The sequence below is a fragment of the Vombatus ursinus genome, unplaced genomic scaffold (assembly GCF_900497805.2).
Source record: "Vombatus ursinus unplaced genomic scaffold, bare-nosed wombat genome assembly UNPS02012811.1, whole genome shotgun sequence".
Taxonomy (NCBI): Eukaryota; Metazoa; Chordata; class Mammalia; order Diprotodontia; family Vombatidae; genus Vombatus; species Vombatus ursinus.
This window is the reverse complement of record NW_020952589.1, coordinates 724169-749949: the sequence shown is the minus strand read 5'-3', so window position 1 is coordinate 749949 and position 25781 is coordinate 724169. Positions and strand designations below refer to the sequence as shown.

Below are 25781 nucleotides of genomic sequence, written 5' to 3'. Positions count from 1 at the left end.
CCAGCTGGGCCATTTCTCGTCCAGATGCCAATCATAGAAGGAATTCTCTTCCCTCAAGGAGGAAGCACCCAAAAGAATAGTCTTAACAACTGTCTCTATATATGGATGTGGTAAGGGAAGGGAGAGCTTTCATAGAGGTTCCCTTTGGGACTCATGCTCCTGACCCTGCTATCAGAGCTATGCTGGGGGCTCATGAGACTCCTGTGTTGATTTCATTACTTCCACTTCCTCCCATAACCTGATTAGTCTGAAGTCTATGAAATTCAGGGCTCAAGTCTAGGGGGCTGGGGGAAGGGAAACCGGCTTACTGCCTGGAAATGAAGACAAATTGCATTAGGGGCAAGATCAGCATCTTGCTCCTGCCCCAGGGGCTGCTGGGCCAATGGGAATTTGTTAGGCTGACTACACCAGAGCTGCCTAACTTGGCTGACTAAACTAATTCATTCATTCAGCAAACATTTAACAAATACCATCTCTCTGTGTCAAGCTTCTTTGTGAGACAGTCCCCTAAACAACTAATAGTCTCGTCTTAGGGAGAGAAGACTAGCCCATGTGAAACAATTGGAGAACTGAATTCTATAATGTCGAAGCTGAAAGGAACCTTAGATATCATCGATGCCAGTGGTTCTTCATCTTTATTTTGTATCATGGACAGAACCTTTGAGCAGTCTGGATAAGCCTATAGACTCCTTCTCAGAAGAATGATTTTAAATGTATGAAATAAAATACGTGAGGTACTGCAAGGGTAGCCAGATGTATTGAAATACAGCTTTCAAAGTATTTTTAAAAACAAGTTTACAACTTCAGATTAAGAACCCTGATCTAGCCCAAGCTCCTCATTTTACAGAGGAAGAAACTGAGGAATATGAGGGGAAGTGATTTGTCCAAGATCCCACAGCCACTAAGTGTTAATGCCAGAATCAGGATCCAAATCTCTGGACTCGAAGTGTAGTGTTTTGTCCACTACACCAGATTTCCTCCCTAAATAAGCTAGCACATGGTCAAGACCTACAGTGTGCAGTACAAATGGTTTCTGTAGTTAAGGATTTTTGGAATTCAGAGTGGAGGAAATATCACTGTGGACTGGCAAGTCAGGACTGATATAGATACTGATGATCCTTCAGTAGGACTTCATGACAACTGGACAACCACCCTCCTGATCTGCCCCATTCCTAACTAAGAATCCTCTCACATGGTCATCCAACTGCCACTGGAGGACCTCCAGAGATGGGAAACCCTTCATGTTCCAAGGAAGACAACCCCACATTTGGATTAGGAAGATTGACTCTTCAACTTCAGGCCATCATAGCTAGTTCTGCTCTTTGGGGCCAAGCCAAGCAAGACAAATCCCATTCCCATGTCAAACTTTGAAATACTTGAAGACAGATATGTCACCAGTCAAATCTTCTCTCTTCCAGATTTAACATCTTCATTTCCCTCAAATGATCCCTATAAGGCATAGTCTCTAGTCCACTCACCATCCTGACTGCCCCCTCTGTAAGCTCCCTTAGCTTGTAGTAGGCATTTAGGAGTTGGTGAGTCTTAAACTGAACTATGGCATCTTGGTATTGTGGCCACTAGTGGAACAAGTGAGGTCTCAGGAACTGTCCATAAAAGTTCCTTAATGATCATAACTCATCTGTAAACAAATGCTTGCACCAATAAGGAGAGATGATCCACATTGCATTGGACTAACACCTCACTGGACGTGACATCTCAGCTAAAGAAATTCACCTGGTGGATTGCTTCTTTAATGCTCCTTATCTAAGCTGTTCCTCTAGAAGGGTTTGCTTATCAACAGAAACTGTAGTAATTGACATTTCCAGCTTCAGATGTACATGTTCCTTCCATTAAAATAATAATATATTGTAACATATAATAACATATTCATGTAATATAATAATTAATATAATTAAATATAATGTATTTGTATATTATATTATTATATACTATGCTATACTATAATATGAGTAATATAATATAATAATAAAATAATATGCTTTTCCAGGAAAAGCCAATACTTCATTTGGCAGAAATTTCTCTGACTCATCTTTTGACAGAATTCTTTGTGACCTTTCAGCAGCAATATTTAGCCATTTAAAGAAATATCTCCTCTCCTCCTCCTCCTCCTCCTCATTTTTCATTTCCTTTTTCATAGGTAGAAATAGAAATAAAAATGTATTTTCTCCTCAGAAGCAATAGAAAGAACTTCAATCTTTCTTTGACCAACAAAATCAGCCTGATAACAAATGGCAGTGCAGAGAAAGAGTTGTGATTCCAATATCTTCCTGGCAAATTAGCTGAGTTCTCTTTTTGAGAGAGATTTTATGATTAGAAACAAATTTTTCTTCTTTGGTAACTGAGCCAAAATCAGGTAAAGTACCTGTTGTTCAGTCATTTTAGGAGTATCTGACTTTTCATGATCCTATTTAGAGTTTCTTGGCAAAATACTGGAGTGGTTTGCCATTTCCTTTTCCAGCTCATTTTACAGATGAGGAAACTGAGGCAAACAGGGTTAAATGACTTGCCCAGGGTCACACAGCTAGGAAGTGTCTGAGGCCAGATTTGAACTCAGATCTTCCTGACTCCAAGCCCAGCACTCTATCCACTGAGCCACTTAGCTGTCCTCATGTGTTCCATAATCATAAAACAGTCCTGTGTTATTTTCCTAGTTATTAACTTCAAAGTTCTCTAACTTTTCAAATGTAAATAAATCTTTGAAACAAAACACTGAAGCAGACTTGGTTCTATTTTCTTTTTTCTTTTTTTAATTTTAGACAAATGCTAAAACTTAAATACATAATAAGAAAAGAAAAAGAAACATTGTAAACTTAAATATAAAATAAGAAAAAACAAAAAATGTCATGTGCATAGCAGAACATAGGAGAGGATTCAAATTATATAGGAATAACTTTTCATTTCAAGAAAGCCTATATATTAAATACTGTTCATTGTATTGAAAGCTGTCCATCTTTTCTTTGCTTCCTTGCAGGTTTTCTTTTGTTCTCTGCTGTACACTTTTTACTTTGTTCTTTTCCCCTCTCCCTCCCCCCTACCCTCCACCCCAAGGCTATAATTGAGCATTGGATATATTTATATATAGGTATTGATATATACATACACTTGTACATATATGCACATACATATATATACATATACATATACTTTCCCTAAGAGATTCTACTCCTAATCTTTGTTTTTATGTTTCTGCATATCCCTTTATTTTTCCTGTCTCTCCTAACTTTTCTACTTTACTTCTACCTGCTACCTTACCCTCCTATTACTTAACATACCCCCGCTCCTGCAATCCCTCCCTTATATTCCCATTCCCCTGAATCTAAACCCCCTTCTATATCACCCTTTTAACCTATTCCCACAACCTCCCCTCTAAAGATCCCTCCTTTATCCTTTTCCCAACTCCCTATCCCTTTAGAGTTTAAAGTCTTCGTTCTATTTTCACTCCAAAGTTGTATAACCTATCATAGGCAAACAAGCAACTACTGCCTCAGAATATTGAGGCTGACTTAATTTAGCCATTACTTTTTCAGAATTCTGGATTATATTTATGCTCTAGACAAATGAATTGTCAAGGACCACTCCCCTTACACAAGCACTTATTACCTACTATATTCCAGGCACAAGAACGATAACTACTACACCTGTAATGCTTTACAATTCATAAAGCATTGTCTCCAAAAGTACTCTGTGAAGTAAGTAGGGCAAGAAACTGAGCCTGCACTTAAAGCCAGATCTGACTCTAATTCCTGTGCTCTTCTCATTTTACTGTGATGCCTTGAACCATCTATTGACCCTTTGTGCAGTCCATTCAGTCAAAAATCAGAAGTGTTCCTCCTCCTAAATCTCCTCTTGTCTTTATTTCCTAGAGGCCGGACAACTTTATGACTCCCAGCAATTGCACGGACGTTGCTGTCCTGAACCCTACACTCCTAGATGCAGAACTTGGCACCATCTGTGAATCATGGTCCAACGAATTTGCAAGCCCAGAGCCAGAGCCAGAGTCAGAGCCTGAGCTAGAGCTCGTGACAGAGCTGGAGGCAAGGCCCGGGCCCAAACCAGGCTTTGTGGATGAGTGCCTTTCCGTGCCCTCACTGGAAGAAGTAAGATCTCCAAAGCTTTCTCAAGAAGCAGTGAGTAGCTCTTGCCTTCTGGAGAGAAGTACATTTACAGGCACTGTCCCACCTTGGAGTGGGAGGGGATGGGAATGAAGGGATGGGAAGGGACAGTTCTTGAGTCAGAGTTTCCTATGTGGAGATTATGCATCTTGCTGGGGCAGCAAGTGTTGCTTGGAGAGGGAAATTCTACACATAAAAATCTGGATTGACACCAATGGGAGGGTGAGATAAAGAGTGGGAAGGGGGAGATTCTTTACTTTAGAGAAGAATCCTTCATTTTGTGATTCACCACCAGGCTCCTTGACACATGAGACTCTCCTTATATGTTTAAAATGGGACTCAATTTACACATACATACCTTATTTACAATGACTTCTCAGCCCGAGGACTTAATGAAACAAGAAGTTCCTGAATGCTTCTCCCATCATATAAAATGGGACTTTAGAGAGGAAAGGGTATTTTCCCTGTATCAAATAGCACGTATCCTGGATCATGGAACACAGGAGTTGTCCTAAGAATGCTTTTTTGTTAATTAGGCTCTCTCTGACTCTAATTTTACAATCCAGTAAAGAAGGAAGCATCTCTGATAGGGTTGGGATTTGATTTGGGAAAAAATCCTATGACCAAGCAGGAACTCACTCACCCACTCCTTCCCTGTTATTCTTCAGCCAAATTCAATCATCTTTCCATCAACCTGCCTTTCTACAGACAACAACCTTGCCTAGTTTAGAGGAGAGATCTAACTCAGAAACAAGAAATGGCCTTGGGGATGATTAGAAGTGCAAGACCCCTAAGAGCTCAAGCTTCAGAAGATCACGTCTTTCCTATTCATGGCCCTATCTAGTCATTGTCATTCGTTTCCCTCCATTTTTCCTGGAATGAATCCTATGGAATTTCCTAACATATTAGACATGATGGCAAAAAATGACTGATCTCTACTGATGTTCCTTCAGTAATTCCCCTTTCTACTAAAAGCCTTGACATTTCCCACTGAATCTTCAACAGTTTCCTTTATCATGACCCCCACCTACAGATCTACAGAATGAGCTGCCAGTATTTCATGACATATGGGCATTCCCAGGGAGCTTTCCAAGCTTCTGAATGGGTGGGGGGACCCTAAACTACAAAGTCCCTATCCCTGCCGTGGTAAATATAGAATGAAACAATAGATTCCTAAATGTGTGGGCTCAGGGAATTGCAGAAGGTAAATAATGCCTTCCTTTGGACTGTGGAAGACAGTATTGCATAGTGGATACCACTTTAGCCTTAGTATCAGAAAGATCAAGATTAAAACCTTACTTCATTTCTTACTAGTTATGTAACCTGGATGGGTCACTTAACCTCTAGATGCCTCAAGCAACACCCTAGGACTTATAATAATACTAAGTCACCTATAGCTCTGCCTCATCTTGGGGAGGTCCCCATTTCCAGCTATCCATAGAATTTTCCCCAAATGAAAGCACGATCCTATCCAAATCACAAATCTTCTGCATATGATGCAATTTATCCTTAATCTCAGAGGGGCCAGAGGAGTAATCATACATGTTAATTATCTTCAATTTAAATTAGTTTTAATTCAAGGAGCATGAAGTACCTACTGTGCTCCAGGTAGAGTCAGCTTAACACAGTGGATAGGGGGCCAACCTTGGAGTCAAGTCAGGTCTCTGACGTAGACTGGCTTGTGGCCCAAAACACATCACTTAATCTCTCAGTGCCCTGTAAAATGGTCTAGACAATTCTCTTAAGACTACAATTTCCATATCTATTTTGGCAGACAGAGATTTCTCACTCTGGTGAAACTATCACTCTAAACACTCCTCACCAAAATAACAAACATTGTTTTAGGTACTTGGGATACCTAAAAGAAAAAGAGAAAGATGAGAATGACTTCTGGCCCTCAATGTGTTCACACCCTTTTCATCTGGTTGGATTTGAAAGAGTGTCCCCTAGAATAAGAATTCTTCAGTTAAGAAAGAAAGAGAAAAACAAATAATACAAAAGATTTATCCAGGAAAGCAGAAGACAAGAGGAGAGTTAATTATGGTTAATCAATTGTCTGGAGTTTGGAGCCATCTGGGTGCTTAATTAGTATTGGCTACTAGAAACAGGAATCTTTTTAGTTCTGATGGAGCTTCAAAATGTGTTTGGCAAAGAAGTGAATCCAATATCTGTGTTGCAATAGCATATACATATATAGATAATATTTACTCAATGCCAGTCATTGCACAATACCTAATGTGATTGCTAGCGCATGCTGGCTGGTGAATCTACCTAGCATTCACCCAAAATGGAGAAATGCAACTCTCTCTATCCTTTATGGGTCTGATGAAGTGAAAAAGAAAACTTATGACAGATATTGCTTTCACAGTGATACAGAACAGTGGTCATCACAAATGGTGCAAAGACTTCAGTGACTTGATGTTTTATAATCTTCTACCAAAAACATCCAGCAAGCAAGCATGAAAACTAACCTCGTTTACTTTTTTATAAAAGGAAACATTTAAAAATGTTTTTAAAAACCTTTTTTATTAAAATGTTAATAGATTTGTAAATCAGGAGAACACTATTAATTTAGTTTACCTAGATTTTAGCAATCTATTTGCCAGTCTCTCAAGCTATTTATTATTCTTGTGAACAAACAGGATAGAGGTAAGAGCTGGGTGATTGCTCCATTAGGTGGATTCACAACCAGTGGAATGGCCAGGGTCAAAAAGTCATTGTTAATGGTTCCACATCAGTGTGAAAGGTCTCCAGTGAAGGCTCCTTGGCATCTCTTGTTAACCCTACCCTAGTTAATGTATTTTTATCAATGACTTGTATAAAGGCTTTAAGTGACATGCTTACATATAATACTTGCAGATGACACAAAGTTGGAAGGGTTAGTAGCCTGTTGGTTGACAAGTTGGGGGTCCACAAAGATCTTGACAGTCTAGAACAATCTAGAACATTAGGTCTCATCTTGTAAAAATTACATTTAATAGGTATAAATGTAAAATCTTAGACATTTGACCCCCCCCCCCATCAACTTGATAAATTCAAGCTAAAGCAGACATGACTAGACTGCATTTTGCCTAAAAAGATATTGGGAAGGGGGAGGCAGTGGGATAGAAGTTTGATGTGAGTCAGCAGTATGATATGGCAGCCCAGAAAGCTAAAGCAAAATTAGGCAACATTAAGATATGTGTAAAGTCTAAGACTAGAGAGGTGAGAATGACCCTGTACTCTGTCCTGCTCAGACCATATCTAAAGGAGTGCGCTCAGTTCTGGACGCCACATTTTAGGAAGGACATTAATGGAGACTGTCCAGAGAAGGGTGAAAGGGATGGGCAAGCATCCGAGTTCAGGCCACAGGAAGGAGCTAATTTTAATTAGCCTAGAGGAGAGACTTAGGAGAAGCATCATACCTGTCCTAAAGCATTTGAAGAACTTTCAGGTGAAAGGGGGATGAGATCTGTTCTGGTTGGCCAAAGAAGGCAGCAAAGAGGTAGAAACTGCAAATAAAAACATTTATGGAAGGGAAAATATACTAAGATAACTATTCAAAAGTTCTCACCAAGAGGTGGTAGGTTTTCCCTCCCCAGGGGGCTCCAAGCAAAGCCTGAATGACCAGCTGTTGCTTACAGTGTAAAGGGGATTCCTGTTAGGATATGTTAGACTCAATAGCTTCTGATGTCTCTTTCAGCTTTGAAATTTACACTTGATGACTCTTCCTAAGGGCAGACCTCCATGTTCTCCTTTCCTCCCATTATGCCTTGGGCCAATCTCTTCTTCTCTCTTTTTTTTAACCTTGCTCTATTTATTCTTCCGTTGATGAAAAACCAGCTTCTGTCTGGAAGCTTTAAGCTCAGCAAGTTTCAAGTAAAGACAACTTTCTCCTTGAACATGTTTTGCGATACCAAACAGAATATGAACAAGCATTTCTGGCTAAATATTATCCAGTCTGGCTGGTGAATGTTGCTGGAGAAAGAAGGTTAGAGGGAGAGAAATGTATTTCGAATTAATTTTCACAAGCCAAGGGCCCCTCTGCCTAGGGAATCCAAGCCACTAATGGGCTCTATTGAGACTTGCTAAAAAATTGTCGTTGTGTTGAGAAAGGAAATGGAACTAGGGTGAGTAGAAGAGGCTATGTAATAAAAGAAGGAAAGTGTAGGAACACGTGTTTGAGGAAAAGGAGAGAAGAGACAAAAATCTCTTCTTGGAAAGAAAGGGTGAGTAAGAAAGTATGGTTGTGCTCTGGGATGTGGGGCTTATGCTCATGAGGAGTCTGGGGAGAGTCTGATTTTTCCATAGACAGGCACAAACACCTGGACACTCAATCCCAAGAGTCTGGCCTCCTTAGGAAGCCAGCTTTGTTTTTCATATGTATGGTTGAAGTAGATTTTGTTGTAGTTCTGTTGACCTCACCTTACATCATTTCATATGTCTTTCCATATTTCCTTACATTTTCCATGAAGCACTTAGAATACTCCCTTACATGTGGACCTCTAGAAAATCTACCCTGGGTTCTAAACATGATGCATATGCATGCATTGAAAACCATAGATCCTGAGCTTCCACCGGTTTGTTTACTTTTACCAACTAGCCAGAAAACACATTAGCTCAAAATACATTTTATTGAGCATCATAGCACATAAAATGACAAGAAAAGATAAATACACTACAGACACCCAGGACATACACCCTTTCCTCGGTTACTATATCACCAGAGGGGAGAGTGCATACATGCAGAGTACAATGGTGGAAAGGGAACACATTTGAAAGGGCATATATGTGGGATACCTTTCACTAAGGAATATGTGTGAAAGGGAACATGACAAGAACCTGTATGCCTTATGTGCATGCCTAGAGAATATACATATATATGTATGGGCATGTGTATCCGGGGGGCGTAACCTGGGCAACTCAATCCTCTGAGGCTACAAAACCCAATGTCATCTGGTGACGTCATTGAGCAATTCTTCACTCAGCTGGAAATCTTATCCCCTCTCTGTCACATTATCTCTCCCGGATATATTGGTTGATCTCTTCTGAATGTCTCTGCTGGTCCCATGGTTGATGACTTGCTCTCAGTTGCTATCTGCTAAAATGTAATGGCTAGAAAGCCTCTTCCTGACACTCTTTTAGTCACTCTTTTAGTGAATAGCTGAGAGTATGAGTAGGATACTCAATTGGGGAGCTAACAAAAGTCAGCAGAATGTTCCTGGCTTACATTAAGCCTAGTCTATTTTCTTCTCTAGCCTTCGTTTGGCACTGTTTCAAGGTCCATAGTCCCAGCTAATTGTCTGACAGATGTAGAAAATTTCTTTTAACTTCCACTTAATTTCTGATTGTGATCCTGTGTCCCCAAAACCATTTCAGAGATTCTGCTCTCAACACCACCACCACCAAAAAAAAAAAAAAGAAGAGAAGCCCACAGGAATTTTTGAAGGCTATTTGCCTAACATAAACAGAAATTCTTTGATTAGCATGCACCTGAATCTGGATGAAGCTGGCAAGGTCCTCCTTCCTGCATTTTTATACATATGTTTCAGCAACAATATCCCCTGATTTTTGCTCTGTGATTTGACCTAACAAAGCCTGGTTTGTCTCCCCAATTCATATTTTTGTTGTTTTTTTTACAGTCATAATTATATACATTTTATGATCCTTGCAATCTATCTTTGATACCTCTGAATACCACTCTTTCTTTGCAAATCCAACGTGATGCTGTGATCAGGATTATTAGATGGCAGATTGAATAAAGGCAAGAAAGATTGGGTCCATAAGCCAGGGAACCCAGGAATGGTGGCAGCAGCAGACAGATGGGGAAATGTGATGTGAGGAGTGGGCTTGACAAGTCTCATAAGCCAAGGGAACTAAGCAGGCAAAAAGACCAAGATGGCCAGGGCCTCAGTGTCTCAAACTCAGATCAACCAAGGTTTAGAAATAATTTTAAAATTCCTTCCTGGATTTCCTACTCACCTGAGTTCAATATTCATCACCGTGCTAAACTTCTTTCAGTATTTATCCCAGTAAGGACTGATGCTAATACTACCAAACTTTCTGGGCTGCTAAATTGTCCTGCTTGGAGAACTTTTGCCTCTTTCCCTCCCCTGCCTCAATTCCTCTTGTTGAACTAATGTGAGCCAATGAACATAGGACTTGAAGTCAGGAGATATAAAGGTACCGGTCTCTGACACTTGTTAATAATGTGATATGGAGCAGGTGACCACTTCTTTCACCATCAGTAAAATGGGAATACCAATCCTTATACTAACTACTCTTGAGGTTGTGAGGGGAGTGCTTTGCAAACCTTGGATTGCTGTATGAGCATGAGCTATTATTAGTAAATGGATTGGATGCTTCAAACATCCCCTGTTTTATGGAAGAATGTTCACACCCAAGTCAGTGAGGGATTAGAATGTGGAGGAAGACGATGAGGACTGTAGAGATAAAGACTAATGATAAAACAACTGTAGCAGCAGGACATGGTAATATGTGCTAGTGCCCATGTTGATATGGCAACAGAACACAGGCATGTAGCAACAGGACAAAGTGTTATCTCAGTAGGATACTGTGATGTAACAATAGAACAGGGCTTTGTAGCCGTGGAATGTGGTATCCTAACAATAGCGTGTGGTAGGATAGCAACCACACAAAACAAAAACAAACCCAACACCCCCCGGGTTCCAGTCTCTCGGCCTGTGAGCTGTAGATGATCACCCCATAACTAGAGTGTATTTGGCCGTGTTCAATCTTGAAACACGCTCTCCAGGGCCCAAGAAACAATTTTCCCTCTGATGCCCTCTGAGTCTTGTCCGGCTTAATAGGAAATAAGGACTTCTCTTTGGAATAACACATTCTGCCAGTGATGGCAATGGCATAGGGTGGGGTAGTAATATGGGTCAAGTTCCCTAAGAAGAGCCTCGAGACTTGTGTCTAATGAAATAGAGGGAGGGAGAAAGTCCTGCTGGGCAGAATCTTTGATCCTCTAGCCTGGCCCCCACCCTGACCCCAGCTTAGGAAGGATGCAGAACTGGGTGTGATGGAAAGACCAACCATCCCCTAGGACTGCTGCTTAGAGGGGCCACTTCTTAACTCAAGGCCTCATTTCCTAATCTAGGAAAGGGAAGATAGCGTACCCATACTCACCCGCCTCACAGAGCCGCGGGGAAGCTCAGATGAGACGAGGTGTAAAACTCTCTCTAAGAAGTGGTATCAATGATCAATGGTTGCTGTCGCGTTGTTGTGTCTCATTGTTGCTGTTGCTACTAGTGCCGCTACCGTGGCGGTGTTGCCGTGGCGGTGTTGCCGTGGCGTTCTTACTGGTGTTGTTGCTGGTACTGCTGCTGCTTTGAATTGTTGGTGCTGCTGTGTTATTGAAGGTTTCGCTGTTGTGTTATTCTTGTTGTTAGCTTGGTCTCTGATGGGGTAAGAGCATTAGACTTGGAGTCAGGACGACCTACCTTTGAATCCTACCTTGGACACCTAGTAGCTGTGGGACCTGGAACAAATCCCTTAACCTCGCTTTAGATTTTAGATTTAGCAAGCATTTATGAAGCACCACTTATGTGCCTAGCTTTTCCCATCTGTAAAATGGGGATAAGAATAGCACCTCCCTCCCATAGTTATTGAGGATCAAATGAGATACATATACATACATACATACATACATACAGCGCTTTGCAAGCTTTAAAGGGCTATATTAATGCTATCGGTATTGTTACTCTTGACATCAGAGCATTTCCAATCCATCTAAATTTCCTTGTGATTTTCACCTTGTTTTCAGAAGCTCTTCTCTGGTTTATATCCAAGTTATTTCTCTCCCATGTTGTGCATCTTCCTCTCAAGTCTTCTCCAGATTATCTGATCTCTTTAGTTTTAGTTCTGCCAAAACCCACAAAGAGACAGCAAAGCATCTTTCCCGAGTTTCATATCAAAGATAAGTATTAATAGTAACAACAACTACATTTACGTAGCACTTAAAGCTCGTGCAAAGCATTGATAGCTTTTATCTTATTTGATCTCCATAACAACCCTACTATTATTTTCATTTTACAGATGAGGAAACTGAGGCAAACAGAGATTAAGTGACTTGCCCAGGGTCACATAGCTAGGAAGTGTCTGAAGTCAAATTCAAACTCAGTTCTTCCTGCTTCCAAGTATAGTGCTCTATACACTATTGCACCTGACTGCCAACATGACTGTGTTTGCGATCTACTTCTTTTCATCAAGCCATTGTTGAGCCCTTATTGAATATCCAATCTGAAGCCAGTTGCTAAAGGAGGGGAGGCTTGAGCAGGATTAATCAGGGAGTCTTCATTGCCTGGGGAAGAACTGGGACTTCAGCTGAGATTACTTCTCTTCAATCATCTTATATCAAGCACCCCTGTGGAGTCCTATGGGCTCAGCCTAGTGTTCCCCTATACTTTAGGAGAGACAAAAGAACAAGAGCCAGAGTTCCTAACCCCAGGGGGTTGGTTCCCAGTCCCGTTGGGGAGACAAGATTCACACTCAAAGATGAACGTAATGCTGAATAGGCTGTGTGATCAGCAGAATGTATGGGTAAGACAGTAAGTGTTAGAGGCAGCCAGGAGGAGAGATCTGTGTTAGATAAATTTGTAGCTCGTTGAACAACTATAATGGATCAATGACTTCCTGGAGGAAGGTCCTTAACCCTGTGCTGTTCAATGTTTTTTATTACCAATGACGTGAATGAAGACATAAAAGACAATCATCAAATTTTCAGATGACAAAAATGAGGGAGTTAATACATTAGATGACAGAATGAAGATCCAAGGGCTGGAACAATGCATCAAACCTAACAAGATGAAATCCAAATGGAATAAAGTGGCCTAAAAGACATTTTCAGAGCCAGGAGGTGGGCCTGTCATGTAGTGATCATGAGAGACAACAGATGGCCAGCCCACATGGTACCCTGGTACCCTGGAGATACTAAAAGAACAAGATGGAGGCTTCCGACTCATTCAGTGGGGTTTACTGGAAAGCAGGCCCAGGAATCACCAACAAAGAGGGCTAGAGAGGTGGTGGTCTGCTCACAGGGTGTACTCCCAGGCCTGTGAGAGCAATAATCAAAGAAAAATTAACATTTTGCATGGAGGTTCTAAGAATTGAAAGCACAAGTCCAGGATAAGGGAGATGCAGCTTAGCAACAGTTCATATGTGTGTGGGGGAGGGAGACCCGGGGTTTTGACTGACCACAAGCTGAGCCAATAGCTCACAATAACTTCCCTCTGTTCTCCCCCTTTTCCTCTTTTTCCTTCATTCTCACTTCCTCTCAGCCTTTCACTTTTACTTCTTTCTTCTCCCTTGTTCATTACTCTTCTACCCTCTCCCATCTTCCTTTATTTCTCCCCTTCCTTCTATCACTTTGTCCCCCTCCCATTCTATCATTCTTTATCGCTCCATCCCTTTTTTCCTCTCCCTTCCACTCCTCCATCCTTCTCCCTTTTCTTTCTTTACCCCATTGGCTCTCTCCTTCCCTCTTTCTTTCATTCATCTTTCTCTCCAGTCCTCCTTTATTCTATCTTCATCTTTCCATCTCATTCCCTTTATCTTTACTCTCCCTCTGTATCTCCCTCTCCATCTCCTTTAATCCTACCATCTTGCCTTTTTCCTTCCTATATATCTTCCTCTACCCCTACATACTTTTTTCTCTCTCTTTATCCCTCTCTCTTCCATTCCTCTCCTTCTTTTCATATACTGCTCTTGTTTCTTTCTTCAACTCTCTCTCTCTGTCTCTGTCTGTTTCTGTCTCTCTCTCTGTCTCTCTGTCTCTGTCTCTCTCTGTATCTCTGTCTCTCTCTCTGTCTCTCTGTCTCTGTCTCTCTGTCTCGCTCATCTCTCTTCCCTTATAGAGAGCCTTCTTTCCTATAACCTTCTGTCTCTCCTTCTCTTTTCATCCCTCCTCCTTCCCCTCCCTTTCATACCCTTCCTCTATCTCCCCTCTTCCTCTGTCTTTTCCCCAAAGAAATTTGTGGCAAACCAGAGAGCTCTCTTACCAGGAGATGAATAATTGACAAGGGATGTTTAAAGATTCAGCTGAATTTTTTTGACCTTGCCAGGCTTGAATAACTCATTTCTTCCTTTCTTTGAAGAAATCATTCTCCTCACTGGCCTCCCAACTCTTAGTCCAGATTCTTTGTCTCCCTCCCTTACATGGTCTGCTGATCCTCGTAGGACTCCCAGAAGATAACATATTCCTCTGAAGATATCACCCCCTCTGTTTTCCTAATCCCCCTTGCAACTAACCACATCCCAAAGGAACGTGAACTAGGCACCCATCGGCTTTAGTGAGGTAAGAAAAAGTATCTGTCTCATCTCAGAGGTAGTTCAGAGACAAATGGCTACTTTCAAGAGGTCACACAGGCAACAGCTGGCAGGGGAGGGAACCTAAGGGATCTGGTTTCTCAATCCAATGTTCTCTTTCCTAATCCTGAGTACCACAAAATCCAGTTGTTACTGACCCATCCCAGCATGGAAACATCAGGTCATTCAGAAATTGGAAGCATTGTAAAGCAGTCATATTACGGACTGGAAAACAGGAGACCCAAGTTTCAGTCTCCTTTGTGCTACTAATTTGCTTAAAAATAAATTCACCACTCTGGGCCTCAGTTTCCTCATTTGTACAATGAGAATAACAATGAGGTTCTCCCTTCCAAAGAGCCAGAAAGATCATTCAAGTGGAAATATTTGGAGAAAATGTAAGAGCTGGTTACAATGAATCAGAATTCTTCTTTATCCCTGGACAAGTGTTTCCTACAGCCTGGACAAGTGTTTCCTATGCCAAACTGGCACCCGAATTGGGATAGTATCTTCTGCCCCACTCCCTCTACCCTTTCTATTCCTCTGCCCTTTATCTCCTAGAAAACCTTTTGTTTTTCTTTCTTTTTTTTTTTAGGCAATTGGAGTTAAGTGACTTGCCCAAGGTCACACAGCTAGTGAGTGTCAAGTGTTTGGTCTGAGGCTGCATTTGAACTCAGGTCATCCTGACTTCAGGGCTGGTGCTCTATCCACTGTGCCACCTAGCTGCCCCTTTTTTTTGTTTTTGTTTTTCTCCTAGAAAGCCTTTGAAGGCCCCTCAGTCTGTCTAACCTTCCCCCCACACAATTAGAACCACAGACTCTTAGAGATGGAAGAAAACACCCTCAGTGTTCATCTAAGCCAACAACAAAAGGTATCATCACCAGCCTTTAAGCAGGTGCCCTCCACCCCAGACTTGTCTCCTGATTTTTTCCCTCTCCCTTTCTCTCTGTCTCTCTGTCACTCTCTCTCTGTCTCTCTCTCTCTCTCTGTTTCTTTGTCTTTGTATGTGTGTCTCTCTCTTTGTCTTTGTCTGTCTCTCTGTTTCTGTCTCTGTCTCTGTGTGTGTCTCTCTGTATCTCTCTTTCTGTGTGTGTCTCTGTCTCTGTCTCTGTCTATCTCTGTCTCTGTCTCTCTGTCTCTGTTTCTGTGTCTCTGTCTCTTTCTCTCTCTCTCTCCCTCTCTTTCTCTCTCTCTCTGTCTCTGTCTCTGTCTCTGTGTGTCTCTCTCTGTCTCTCCCTTTCTCTGTCTCTCCCTCTCTCTGTCTCTCTCTCTGTCTGTCTGTGTCTGTCTCTATCTCTGTCTCTCTCTCTCTTTATGTTCCTGAAGCTTATTTAAGTGCTCCTTTTCCTCATCAACTTTCATAATCCTCCCCAGCCTTAAAGGCTCAGTTGAAGTCCCAAATCCTCTAAGAAGCCTTCCTTAACCAGACCAGCCTATGATGAAGCCTTTCTCAAATAACTCTTTCCAAGTCTCCTACATACCAACCAGCCCAGGACTGTGGGTATTCAGTAGGTGCTCAATAAAGACTTGTTGAAGTGCACCAAACTGCAATTCCAGGCATGTTTGCCAGCTACCTTAGTGCCACCTAGTGGCAGATCATCGATCTTCCCACACACCCTTTCACCGGCTTCCTCTCCTTGTTTCCCATTTTTACAGATGGAGAAATTCAGGCCTGGGGGAGAAAGAAACTGGGCCAACGTCACAAAATCATTGTCTTTCCCCTAATATATACCTGTCAGGAAACCTGATGCCAAGTCCCAGAGAGAGTACTGTCAGTAAATAGGGGCTGGTTTTTAGTGGACAGAACCCTGCCTAGGTTGGGTCATCCAAGTGCTGAGCCTCTTTTTGGGAAAATGAGTGGGAGCAGGGAGAGAAGGAAGGAAGGAAGGAAAGAAGGAAGGAAGGAGGGAAAGAAGGAAGGAGGGAATGAAGGAGACAGAGACAGAATAGGAAGCATCCCACAAGATTATCTTGTCCAAACTCCTAATTTTATAGATGAGGACATTAAGGCCCAAAGAAGGTGTTACCTTATTATTTTACACTTGCCATGAAAGCCTCCTAGGTGGTTTCCCTACCTCCAGCTTCTCCCCCTCCAAACCATCATGCACTGGCTCCTGAATTAATCTCCCTGAATAAGCACGGTCCATGTCACTCCTCTGCTTAATGAGAGCCTTCAGGAACCACCTACTGCCTCCAGAATAAAAATCTCAAATCCTTTACCTGGGGAGGGTATTCAATACCCTCCACAGTTGATCCTATTTTTCTTTATCCCTCATTTTTTATCACTGTCCCTTGCACAAAGATAGCCAGTTCAAGCTTTCAATCATTTGCTCCTGTTATTCTTCCTGTTTTGAAGGCTTTCCTTTCTTAAATCTGACTCTCCTAGTACTACCCATCCTTTAAACCCCAGCTCAAGTGTCCCCTCCTCCAAGGAGCCTTCTCTGACCACTCCCATCCTCACTGACTTCTCATTTTTCTGACCACCTCTGGCATGTAGAACCCAGATCCTATATTATGTCACTTGCTATTCATAAACTGTCCTGAGTTTTTCTCTGTGTAATGTGTGTGTGTCTTTGAGTCCTGTCTCCCACTTGACTTTTAAGTTCCTCAAGGTCAGGGGCTCCTGTTTCCCCTAGACAAAGTGGATTTGACCTATAGGGAGGACTCAATAAATGTTTGTGGAATACTTGAGAAAAATTCCAATAACCATACACATCTCCTAGATATCTATGCCATGAAGTTACCAATTCAACACTTTCACTGGTTTGAAAAAGCCTTAAAAGACCAAGAGGGAGAGAAGGAGAGGCAGCATAGTCCAATAGAAGGGATTATAGATTGAGTGTCAGATAACCTGGGTTCAAATCCTGACCCTGGTCAGCTACTCACTACCTGCGTGACCTTGGCTAAAGTCACTTCCTTCCTCTGGACCTTAGTTTCCTCATCTGTAAAATGATGAGGTTGGACTAAATACCTTTTAAAGTGCCTTTTGGCTCTTGATCTTTCATCCTATATGTAGAGAAAAGGCTTGGAAGGTAGAGGCAGACACATCCATTCCTACAATCCCTGTGGTTTTCTCTCAGATGGATGATGCCATGCCCACACTAGAAAACTCGAGGGACTGCCATAGTCACTTACCCAGGGTGGAATCCACTCTCTCACAAGCCCTTTGCCCCCCTTTTCTTTTCCGTAGTAGATACAATAGCCTTCAGAGCCTATGTTAAGCTGAGTCTCCGGTGGCCCATTCTCCCCCTGCATCCATCACCCAAGACTAAAGAGATTAATAAAAGACTCCCATAAATCATCAACCGTGAGCACATCAGATATTTACAGCCCCGCTTCACTTTGCAAAGAGATTAAGTGTTTGCCAATTTATTTTCCCTGATGCACCAGAAGGTCCATAGGAGTCTGCGGGGGGAGCTGTGCATTCCCCTGAGTCTAGCCTGTGGGCTAGTCAAAAGCTAGAACTGAGAGATGTCCATGGTGCTGAATGACTCCCTTCCAGCATTTCTGTCATTGATAGGGTAAGGTTGGAAATATGCTAAGTCCAAATGAGGAAGCAGGAAAGCTGAAAGGGCTGGAGTTGGGGAAGGGTGAAGGGGCAGAACAGGATGCTGTTAAGTCCAGGAACCACAGGATCTAAAGAGAGACAGGTAAAAACTAGACCTTAGAATTCAGACTGTAAGAGCTCCTCATCAGATCATGAAATGGTCATAGAGACAAAATTGTTGGCTTGACCTTGGGTCACTTCTTCCCTGTCTTTGTAGCTGTCCATGACCAGTCACCCTGGCCATCTGACTCTTCCTCTAGACTTTCTCTGAGTCCCTACAGCCACAGAGCCATTCTCATTGGTCTCTGTGGCCAGGCCAAAGTACTTAAGTCATCAGATAGGCTGAGGTGGCCCACCATAGCAGTCTAACCGATTCAGGTCAATTCCCAGCTTCCTTCCTTTCATTGTATAGTCTGGAGAGGTGGAGGGTCATGAGATCATAGACCTAAATGCAGAATAAACCTTAGAGGTGAACTAAATGAACTCCTTCATTTTAGAAATGAGAAACTAAAGCCTAGGGATATTAAGTGACTGACCCAAGGTCACACAAGTAAAAATAACAGAAGCAAGATCAGAACCCAGGCCTTCTCATTACAAATACAGCATTTATCACACTATTCCACTGCCTTTTATATTGTCCTCAGAGTGGGCCAGAGGCAGGATCAGGTGCTTCCAGAGTGGGAGCAGGGAGCTAGGAGTCAGGGCTCCCTTAATCAACAATAATAACAATGATAATAATGGCTACTATTTATATAATGTTTACTACATGCCAGGCATTGTGCTAAGCACTTTACAAACATTATCTTGTTTGATCTTCGCAACAACCCTGGGAAGAATGTGTGGCTATTAATCTCATTTACAGTTAGGGAAACTGAGGCAAAAAGAGGTTAAATGACTTGTCCAGGATCACACAATTAATTCGAGGTTGAGGCTAGATTTGAAGTCAGGTTTTCCTGACTCTAGGCCCAGCACTGTACCCACTGTGCCACCTAACTTCCCCTAAGCATTTATCAAGTACCTACTATGAATCAGGTACTATGCTAGGCCCTGAGGATATACATACAAAGAATGAAATACCCCTACTTGCAAGTATCTTACATTCTAATGGGAAGGACATATGTATGTATTTCATATATGTGTTTCCTTCTTCTCTGAGGCAGCATGGCATGGTGGGAAGAAGCAATATTTCAAGAGTCCAGAAACCTAGATTCAAGTCATCCCAGCTATGCCACTAACTTACTGTGTGACATTGGACAAGTCATTGAATCTTCTTGGGCCTCAGTTCTTCATCTACATAATGAGGGAATTGGACTAGAACTAGACAAACTTTAAGGTCCCCTCCAGCTCTAACATCCTGGGGTTCCCATGGAACCAGACTCCTAGGGTGCCCTGAGCAGAATTCTAAAATGGAAGAAAAACCCTTCTCTGAGCACCTACTATGTATCTATCTCATGTACTAAAGGGGGAAGGGAGATGGCAAAACAGCACAGTGCATGCTTGTGGGAACTTGTGACCTGGTTGGGGAGTTATGACCATACATAAGAAATAACTGAAAAATCACAAATTCTGCACACAGTAGATGAGTGATAAATATTTGTTGAATGATTAAATTATCAAGTGAACAAATGAATGAACAAACAATGGATGAATTAATGGATGAACAAATGCATATCTAGTCTTCCTTGATGGGCAGTGGACAGAACTGAGGGGGTAAAAAACTAAGAGGGTGATCTAGTGTAAAATGTGGGGTACAGAAAGGGCAAAAGGAATGCTGGAGATAGGAAGATCACAGAAGGCTAGAATGGTCAAAGAAAGCTTCCTGGGAGGGGATAGGACATGAATAAAGAATGGAACCCACCTGGAAGAGTGGAAATAGAGCTGGAAGTGACCAGCTTCATCTGACCCAGTCTGTTGTCAGGAAGGATCTCTCTCAATCTCTCCAGCTGTGGTCAAACTTAACCTTGGTAACTTCTCTTACAAAACCATCCTCCTATCTCCACAATCTGTCTCCATTTGTTTCCCATGGCCCACTATGACTAGTCTCTAATTATTCTAGGATCATATGTCTATGCCCATTAGACTGATCGGTTCTAGAATTGGTGTTCGTTTAATCTATTGCTCCCTAATAAATCTTGAAAAATCCCAAGCTCATCCCAACTAAACTTATGGAAAGGAGAGCTTTGTCCACTCCCAGAACTGGGAGAAAACAAGCAACAACCACAGAGCCAGTGGTACCCATAGATCTCAGACTATACCTAGATGAGTAGATCTCTCAGAAAGCCCAGGTTATGGAAAACCAAGGACCAATCTTTAGTGTAGGTTCTTCCCTACCACGGGTAGGACAGTGTAGGAGACAATGTGTTATTACTATCTATGTGTATGTTTTCTCTCCCTATAAGTTCCATGAGGGCAGGAATCATGTCAAGGATCATGCCTTATTTTAACTTGGTATCTTTTCTAGTTGTGGTCATAGAGTTCTGCACATAATAGATGAGTAACAAATATTTGTTGAATGAATGAACAAATAAATGGGTACATGGATGGATGGATGGATGGATGAATGAATGAATGAATGAATGAATGAATGAATATCTACTCTCCCTTGATGGGCAGTGGGTTATGGGGCTATGAAAAAACAGTAGAATATTTGCTGCTTTGATTTGCACTGCTCCAGTCATTGTACTAGGAGATTCTAATTGCCCATCCTGGTGTTACATAATTCTTACTTGCAACATGTCATTTGGCCTCACTCTTTCTGGCTATGTTTGAAACCCATATTTTTAAACCCTTACTTATATGAATATCTTTTGTTTTTATATGAGTTTCTTAATATATATGTCTCTCCCCTAAACTATCCAAACATAGGATAAGCTGGTGTCTTCTAATATTGCTGTCCTCTAAGGGCCATCCCTTGCATAGGGAAAGGGGTAAGGATAGAGAATGAACATAATATTTCATTATTATGGAGAACACTCTGGTAAGGAAACTTCTTCTCAAATGCAAGTCATCACCTCTGCTGCAACTTACAGTCTTTAAAAGTTGAATTACTTGCTCAGGGTCACACAGCCAATATGTGTCACTATATGTTATAAAAAAAGAAAATTTAAAAACTAACACATCAACCAAGTGATACAGTATAGACAATATTCTATATTCATAGTCTCCCCCCTCTGCAGAGCTGGGAGGGAGGTAGATTAGCATATCTCTTCTTCAGGGATAAGTTTGGTCATCCAGAAGTACCGTTTCATTCTAGCTTTCTGTTCTCACTGCTTGCGGGGTTGTGATCTTGTATATTGTTTTCCCCGTTGTACTTTCTTCACTCAGATCAGTTCAAATAAGTCACCCCATGCTTCTCTGAATTCACTATATGTGCTGTTTCTTATGGCACATTAATATTCCATTCCATTCATAAACTACAATATGTTTAGCCATTCTCCACTTGAAGAATCCCATCTCCTATAATCCTGTTCTGTTCCCTGCTGGCCACTTGCTAGGGATAATAAGTAATACTTCTGGCTTTGTACTGTGCCTTCTCCAAGATATTACCTCTATCCTGGGCCTGAAGCCGGTACTCTTTTGTCCTAAAGCAGAGCCGTCTTGCCCTGTCTCCTGCCCTACAGACTTGCTCCTTGGGAGCTTCTTCTTCCCAATGATGGTGTTATCATTCCTTTCTCAAGAGCTGTTTACAAATCTTTCCTTCCTCCTAACCTTTGATTCTCTGTTCACTCCCACTCTAGGGAGTTTCTTCCTCCTTGGTCACAGATGTCCTCATAGTAACCCCATAGTAGGTAGAGACACCCACCCAGAATGAGTTTGGGATGTCCCCTCATCTTCTCTGTTCTCCCCTGCTCCCCAGCTCTCAAGAAAGGCCAGTGGGGACTGAGGATCCAAGTGCTCAGATTTTTACTGTTCTTTCCCTCTCAGGAAATGTCCATTAAGAATCTTTCTTGGTAGATAGGCAAGGGACTACAAGTACAGAATGACAAATGTTATGAGACATAGTCCATGCCTTGAGTTATTTAACTGTACTCCTTTACTAATGGGGGGGGGGTTCTGTTGTGGGAGTGTATCATGGGGAAATGACACTCTGTGTGTGTGTGTATGGGTGTGTGTGTGTACGTGTATGTGTGTGTGTGTGTGTGAGAGAAAGAGAGAGAGAGAGAGAGAGAGAGAGATCGTTAATGAAATATTTTTGAAAGGGAAAAAATGAATATGTTCCATTGCCCCCAGAACAAGGAAGAAAGGAAGAGATCCAGGCCCAGAAAGGACCAAGCCAAACAATGCTTCCCAATTCTCCCCACAAGGCTTCATTGTCTCCTTATACCCCATCTTTGCCAATTTTGTGATTGGATTTGAAGGGATGGGGTAGGAGGATTAGCATTAGCCTTGAAATGAGGTACTTGGAGACAAAGAGAGGTAATGAGCAGTCAATAAGGGATGATGGGGAATATGGTAGAGAGCAGAGCCATCACAGCCTTTGTCCTCTTGTAATGACCCTCATTAGCCAATCAGAGTGCCAGAGAATAGAAGAAAAGACACAGAGGAAGGGTAGAAGAAGGCCCTGCCTCAGTCAGGGTCCCAGAGAAGAAAGCCTGGCTAGCAACTTCAACTTTGCAGGTAACACAGAAGGATCACAGGACCCTGAAAGGGCAGCATGGGATAGTGGGAAGGAGCACTAAACCTGGAGCCAATGGTAGAGCCATCCAAAAAAGAATCCAGTCTTTGGCTGCATTAAGAGAAGCTGAGTTTGTAGAGCTGAGGAAGTGGGAGTCTCTCCTTTGACCACTTCTGGAGCACTGTATCCAGGGCTGGGTCCCCCCATTCAGTAGGAACGTTGACAAGTAGGAACACGCCTAGAGGAGGGTGAACAGAGCAGTAAAAGGACTGGCAAGCTTGCCAAAAGGGTATCAGGATGGGTCCAAGGACTTAAGCATCCAGGACCTGAAGAAGCGATTGCTGTTGTCAGGTATTGAAAGGACGGTTTTATGGAAGAAGGGTTCTGCGCTTGGCCCCAAAGGGCAATACTAGTGGCAATGAGAAGAAATTGACAAGAAATAGATTTAGGCTCAGTGAAAGGAGAAATCCCCCAACAAAGCTGTCTGGAAGTGGCATGAGCAGACTTCTCAGGAAGCAGGAAGTTCTTTGTTTTTAAAATAAAAAATGGAAGACTACTTGTTTGATATGTTTTAGAAGTGACTCTTGGTTTTATATATATATATATATATATATATATATATATATATATATATATATGTCAGACTGGATGGTCTCTGAGCTTTCCTCAAACTCTGAGATTCTGTGCTTCTTGATGTCAATTTGAAACCTGATTGTGTTATTTATTGCTGTGATCTTGGGCAGCTATGTGCCTCAGGGGCCTCCTAGAGTCAGAGAATCTGGGACCCACAGGGGCCAGAGCTGGATCTGGAAGGGACCTTAAACAGGGCATTGAGGCTAACTCTACATTTTATATTTGAGGAAACTAAAGAGAAATAAAGTGACTTGCCCAGGGTCATGCAGCAAGTCACCACTAGAGCTGGGACCAGAATTCATGTCTCTGGACACCCAGTCCAGAACTCTTCCCAAGATAGCACATGGCCTCTGTCTGGGTCACTTGGGAAATAGGACAGAAAAGGACTGACCCCTCCCTTTGGTGGGTTGGGGGCAAATGGAGGAGTCCATCCATCAGATCCATGAGCCAGGGGTGCCACAGAACAGAACTGTCCAGGGCCAGAGATTGAGGGGAGGTGGTGGGGAGAACTATATACATATGCATATATGTATATATGAGTGTGCATGTATGTGTATGTATGTATATATACAAATAGGAGATAGATAGATAACAAGGTAATCTGGAGAGGAAGGGAACATTAAAAGCTGGGAAGATCAGGATACTAGGGTTGTCATGAGGATTTAGCTAATAGATAATAATAGTTGAAATGTAGGATTTAAGGTTGACAGAATACCTTACATACATTATCTTAGTTGATTCTCGTAAGAACCCTGTGAGGTTGGTGCTAGTAATATCCTGTTTCATAGATGAGAAGATTGAGAGCTTGCATGGTTTTCCTGAGGTAACACAGCAGATGTTCCAGTCAAGATTCAAACCCAAGTCCATTGTTTTATCCACTATGTGAAAAAGCTTTGGTGAAGATAGAAAAGGGATGTACTATCCAGGGGTGGACTGAGCAAAGAAACCAGTACTACACCCCTAAATCTCCATGGGCCAGAACTGAGTAGAAGGGGGATGGTAGTGGAAGATGATAGAAAGTAGGCAGATGGGGATGGGAAGAGGGAGGTTGGGAGAGGTTAAAGAATCTGACATCTAAATGACAAGGAGCCAAGCTGGACTGGAGAGAGAGAGAGAGAGAGAAAGAGAGAGAGAGAGAGAGAGAGAAAGAAAGAGAGTAGGGGATGGAATAAAGGGGGGGAGTGTTGAAAGCTGTTAGACTTTCACAGTTCATTAGCCCAGATGACTTAGGGAAAGGAGGAGGGACAGGGGTGTCTGTCCTGTGATATTGACCCATCCCTGTTCCATGATTAAATAGCTTGGTAGGAGATTGAGGTTATCTCAGTAAATAAAACAGGGGATGATGTGACCATAAAATGCAGGGTGATTGAGTCATCAATAAAAGCTCCTAGGGCAGGGGAGGGGGGAGAGTGGGTAGGAGGCTGTCTGGGCAGCACTGGCCTTGGCCAGTCTAAGGCGAAATTAAGAAATCCCTGAAGTTTGTCACTTAATCCTCCCCACCCTTAACACCCACTTTCTATGTCCTTCTCCACTCTCATCCTACTCCAGCTCCCTTCCCAGAGTCATTCAAGAGCCTTCTCCAGCTCTACAGAAATACATCAGACATCTCCATTCCCCCTGAGGTGGAAGGGGATGAGAGGAGCAACACCCTCCACAGGGAATTTTCAGGGTGATAGAGGAATTGGGTAAGGGTGATGCTGGTGCCAGAGGCAAAAAGCTCTAATGGGGGAATGTTGGCCATTGTAGCAAACCATTGGGAGATATATTTGGGGGGGGTGATGGGAGCCTTCCAATGCCCTTCACATTTTACCCCATAAGCCAAGAGGAATGTAAACATTTCCTTTTCTTGGTCTCTCCAACCTGTTTGTCTTCATTCTGCCCTTCACCAGCTCCTTCTCTTTTCCTTCCCCCTCCCTAGTAGAGTAGGAGTAATGTGATTGGAAGGGATCCATTAAGTCTGGGAGTCAGGAGACCCTGACTAATTGTGACATTGACCGAATCACCAAAGCTCTCTGGCACTTGGTAAAAAGGAGAGGGTTAGACTGGACAAACTCTTAAGATCTCTCACAGTCCTGACATTCTGGCATTGTAAAATCTGTCCCATCTTCCTCCTAATCATCTGGATCCTTACAGGAAGACTCCCCTAAAGGAAATGCCCTTATAAAACTTTAGCTATGATAATGACATGACATAATAATAATAATGACAATAATAATAACAACATGCATAGAACACTTTAAGGTTTGCAAAGCATTTTACATACATTCAGTCCTCTGATCTTCACACAATCCTGTAAAGCACTGCAAGGTATTATTATCCCCATTTTATAGATGAGAAGTCAAATGACTTGTCCATGGTCACACAGCTAGAAAATTTCAAGGAAGGATTCTAATCCAGATCTTTCTTACTCCAATCCTAGCATTCTTTCCAACACACCAAACTTGCATGGCTAGTGCTTTATACAGTTCAAAGAATTTTTCCCAGGATGTTGTGGTGAAGGAGGCATCTATTACAGTGGAAAGAGCACTTGCTCTGAAGTCAGAGGACC

At 42.2% G+C, this 25781-nt stretch overlaps 1 protein-coding gene across 1 annotated transcript in view; it reads left to right on the top strand.

The window, feature by feature from the left end:
• The window catches only part of CCDC33 (coiled-coil domain containing 33), a 183342-nt gene that overhangs the window by 82700 nt on the left and 74861 nt on the right, over positions 1–25781 (top strand). The window contains exon 11 of the mRNA XM_027858275.1: positions 3885–4148. Within this exon, the coding sequence (XP_027714076.1) occupies positions 3885–4148 (264 nt within the window). The remainder of the gene's footprint in view (positions 1–3884; positions 4149–25781) is intronic.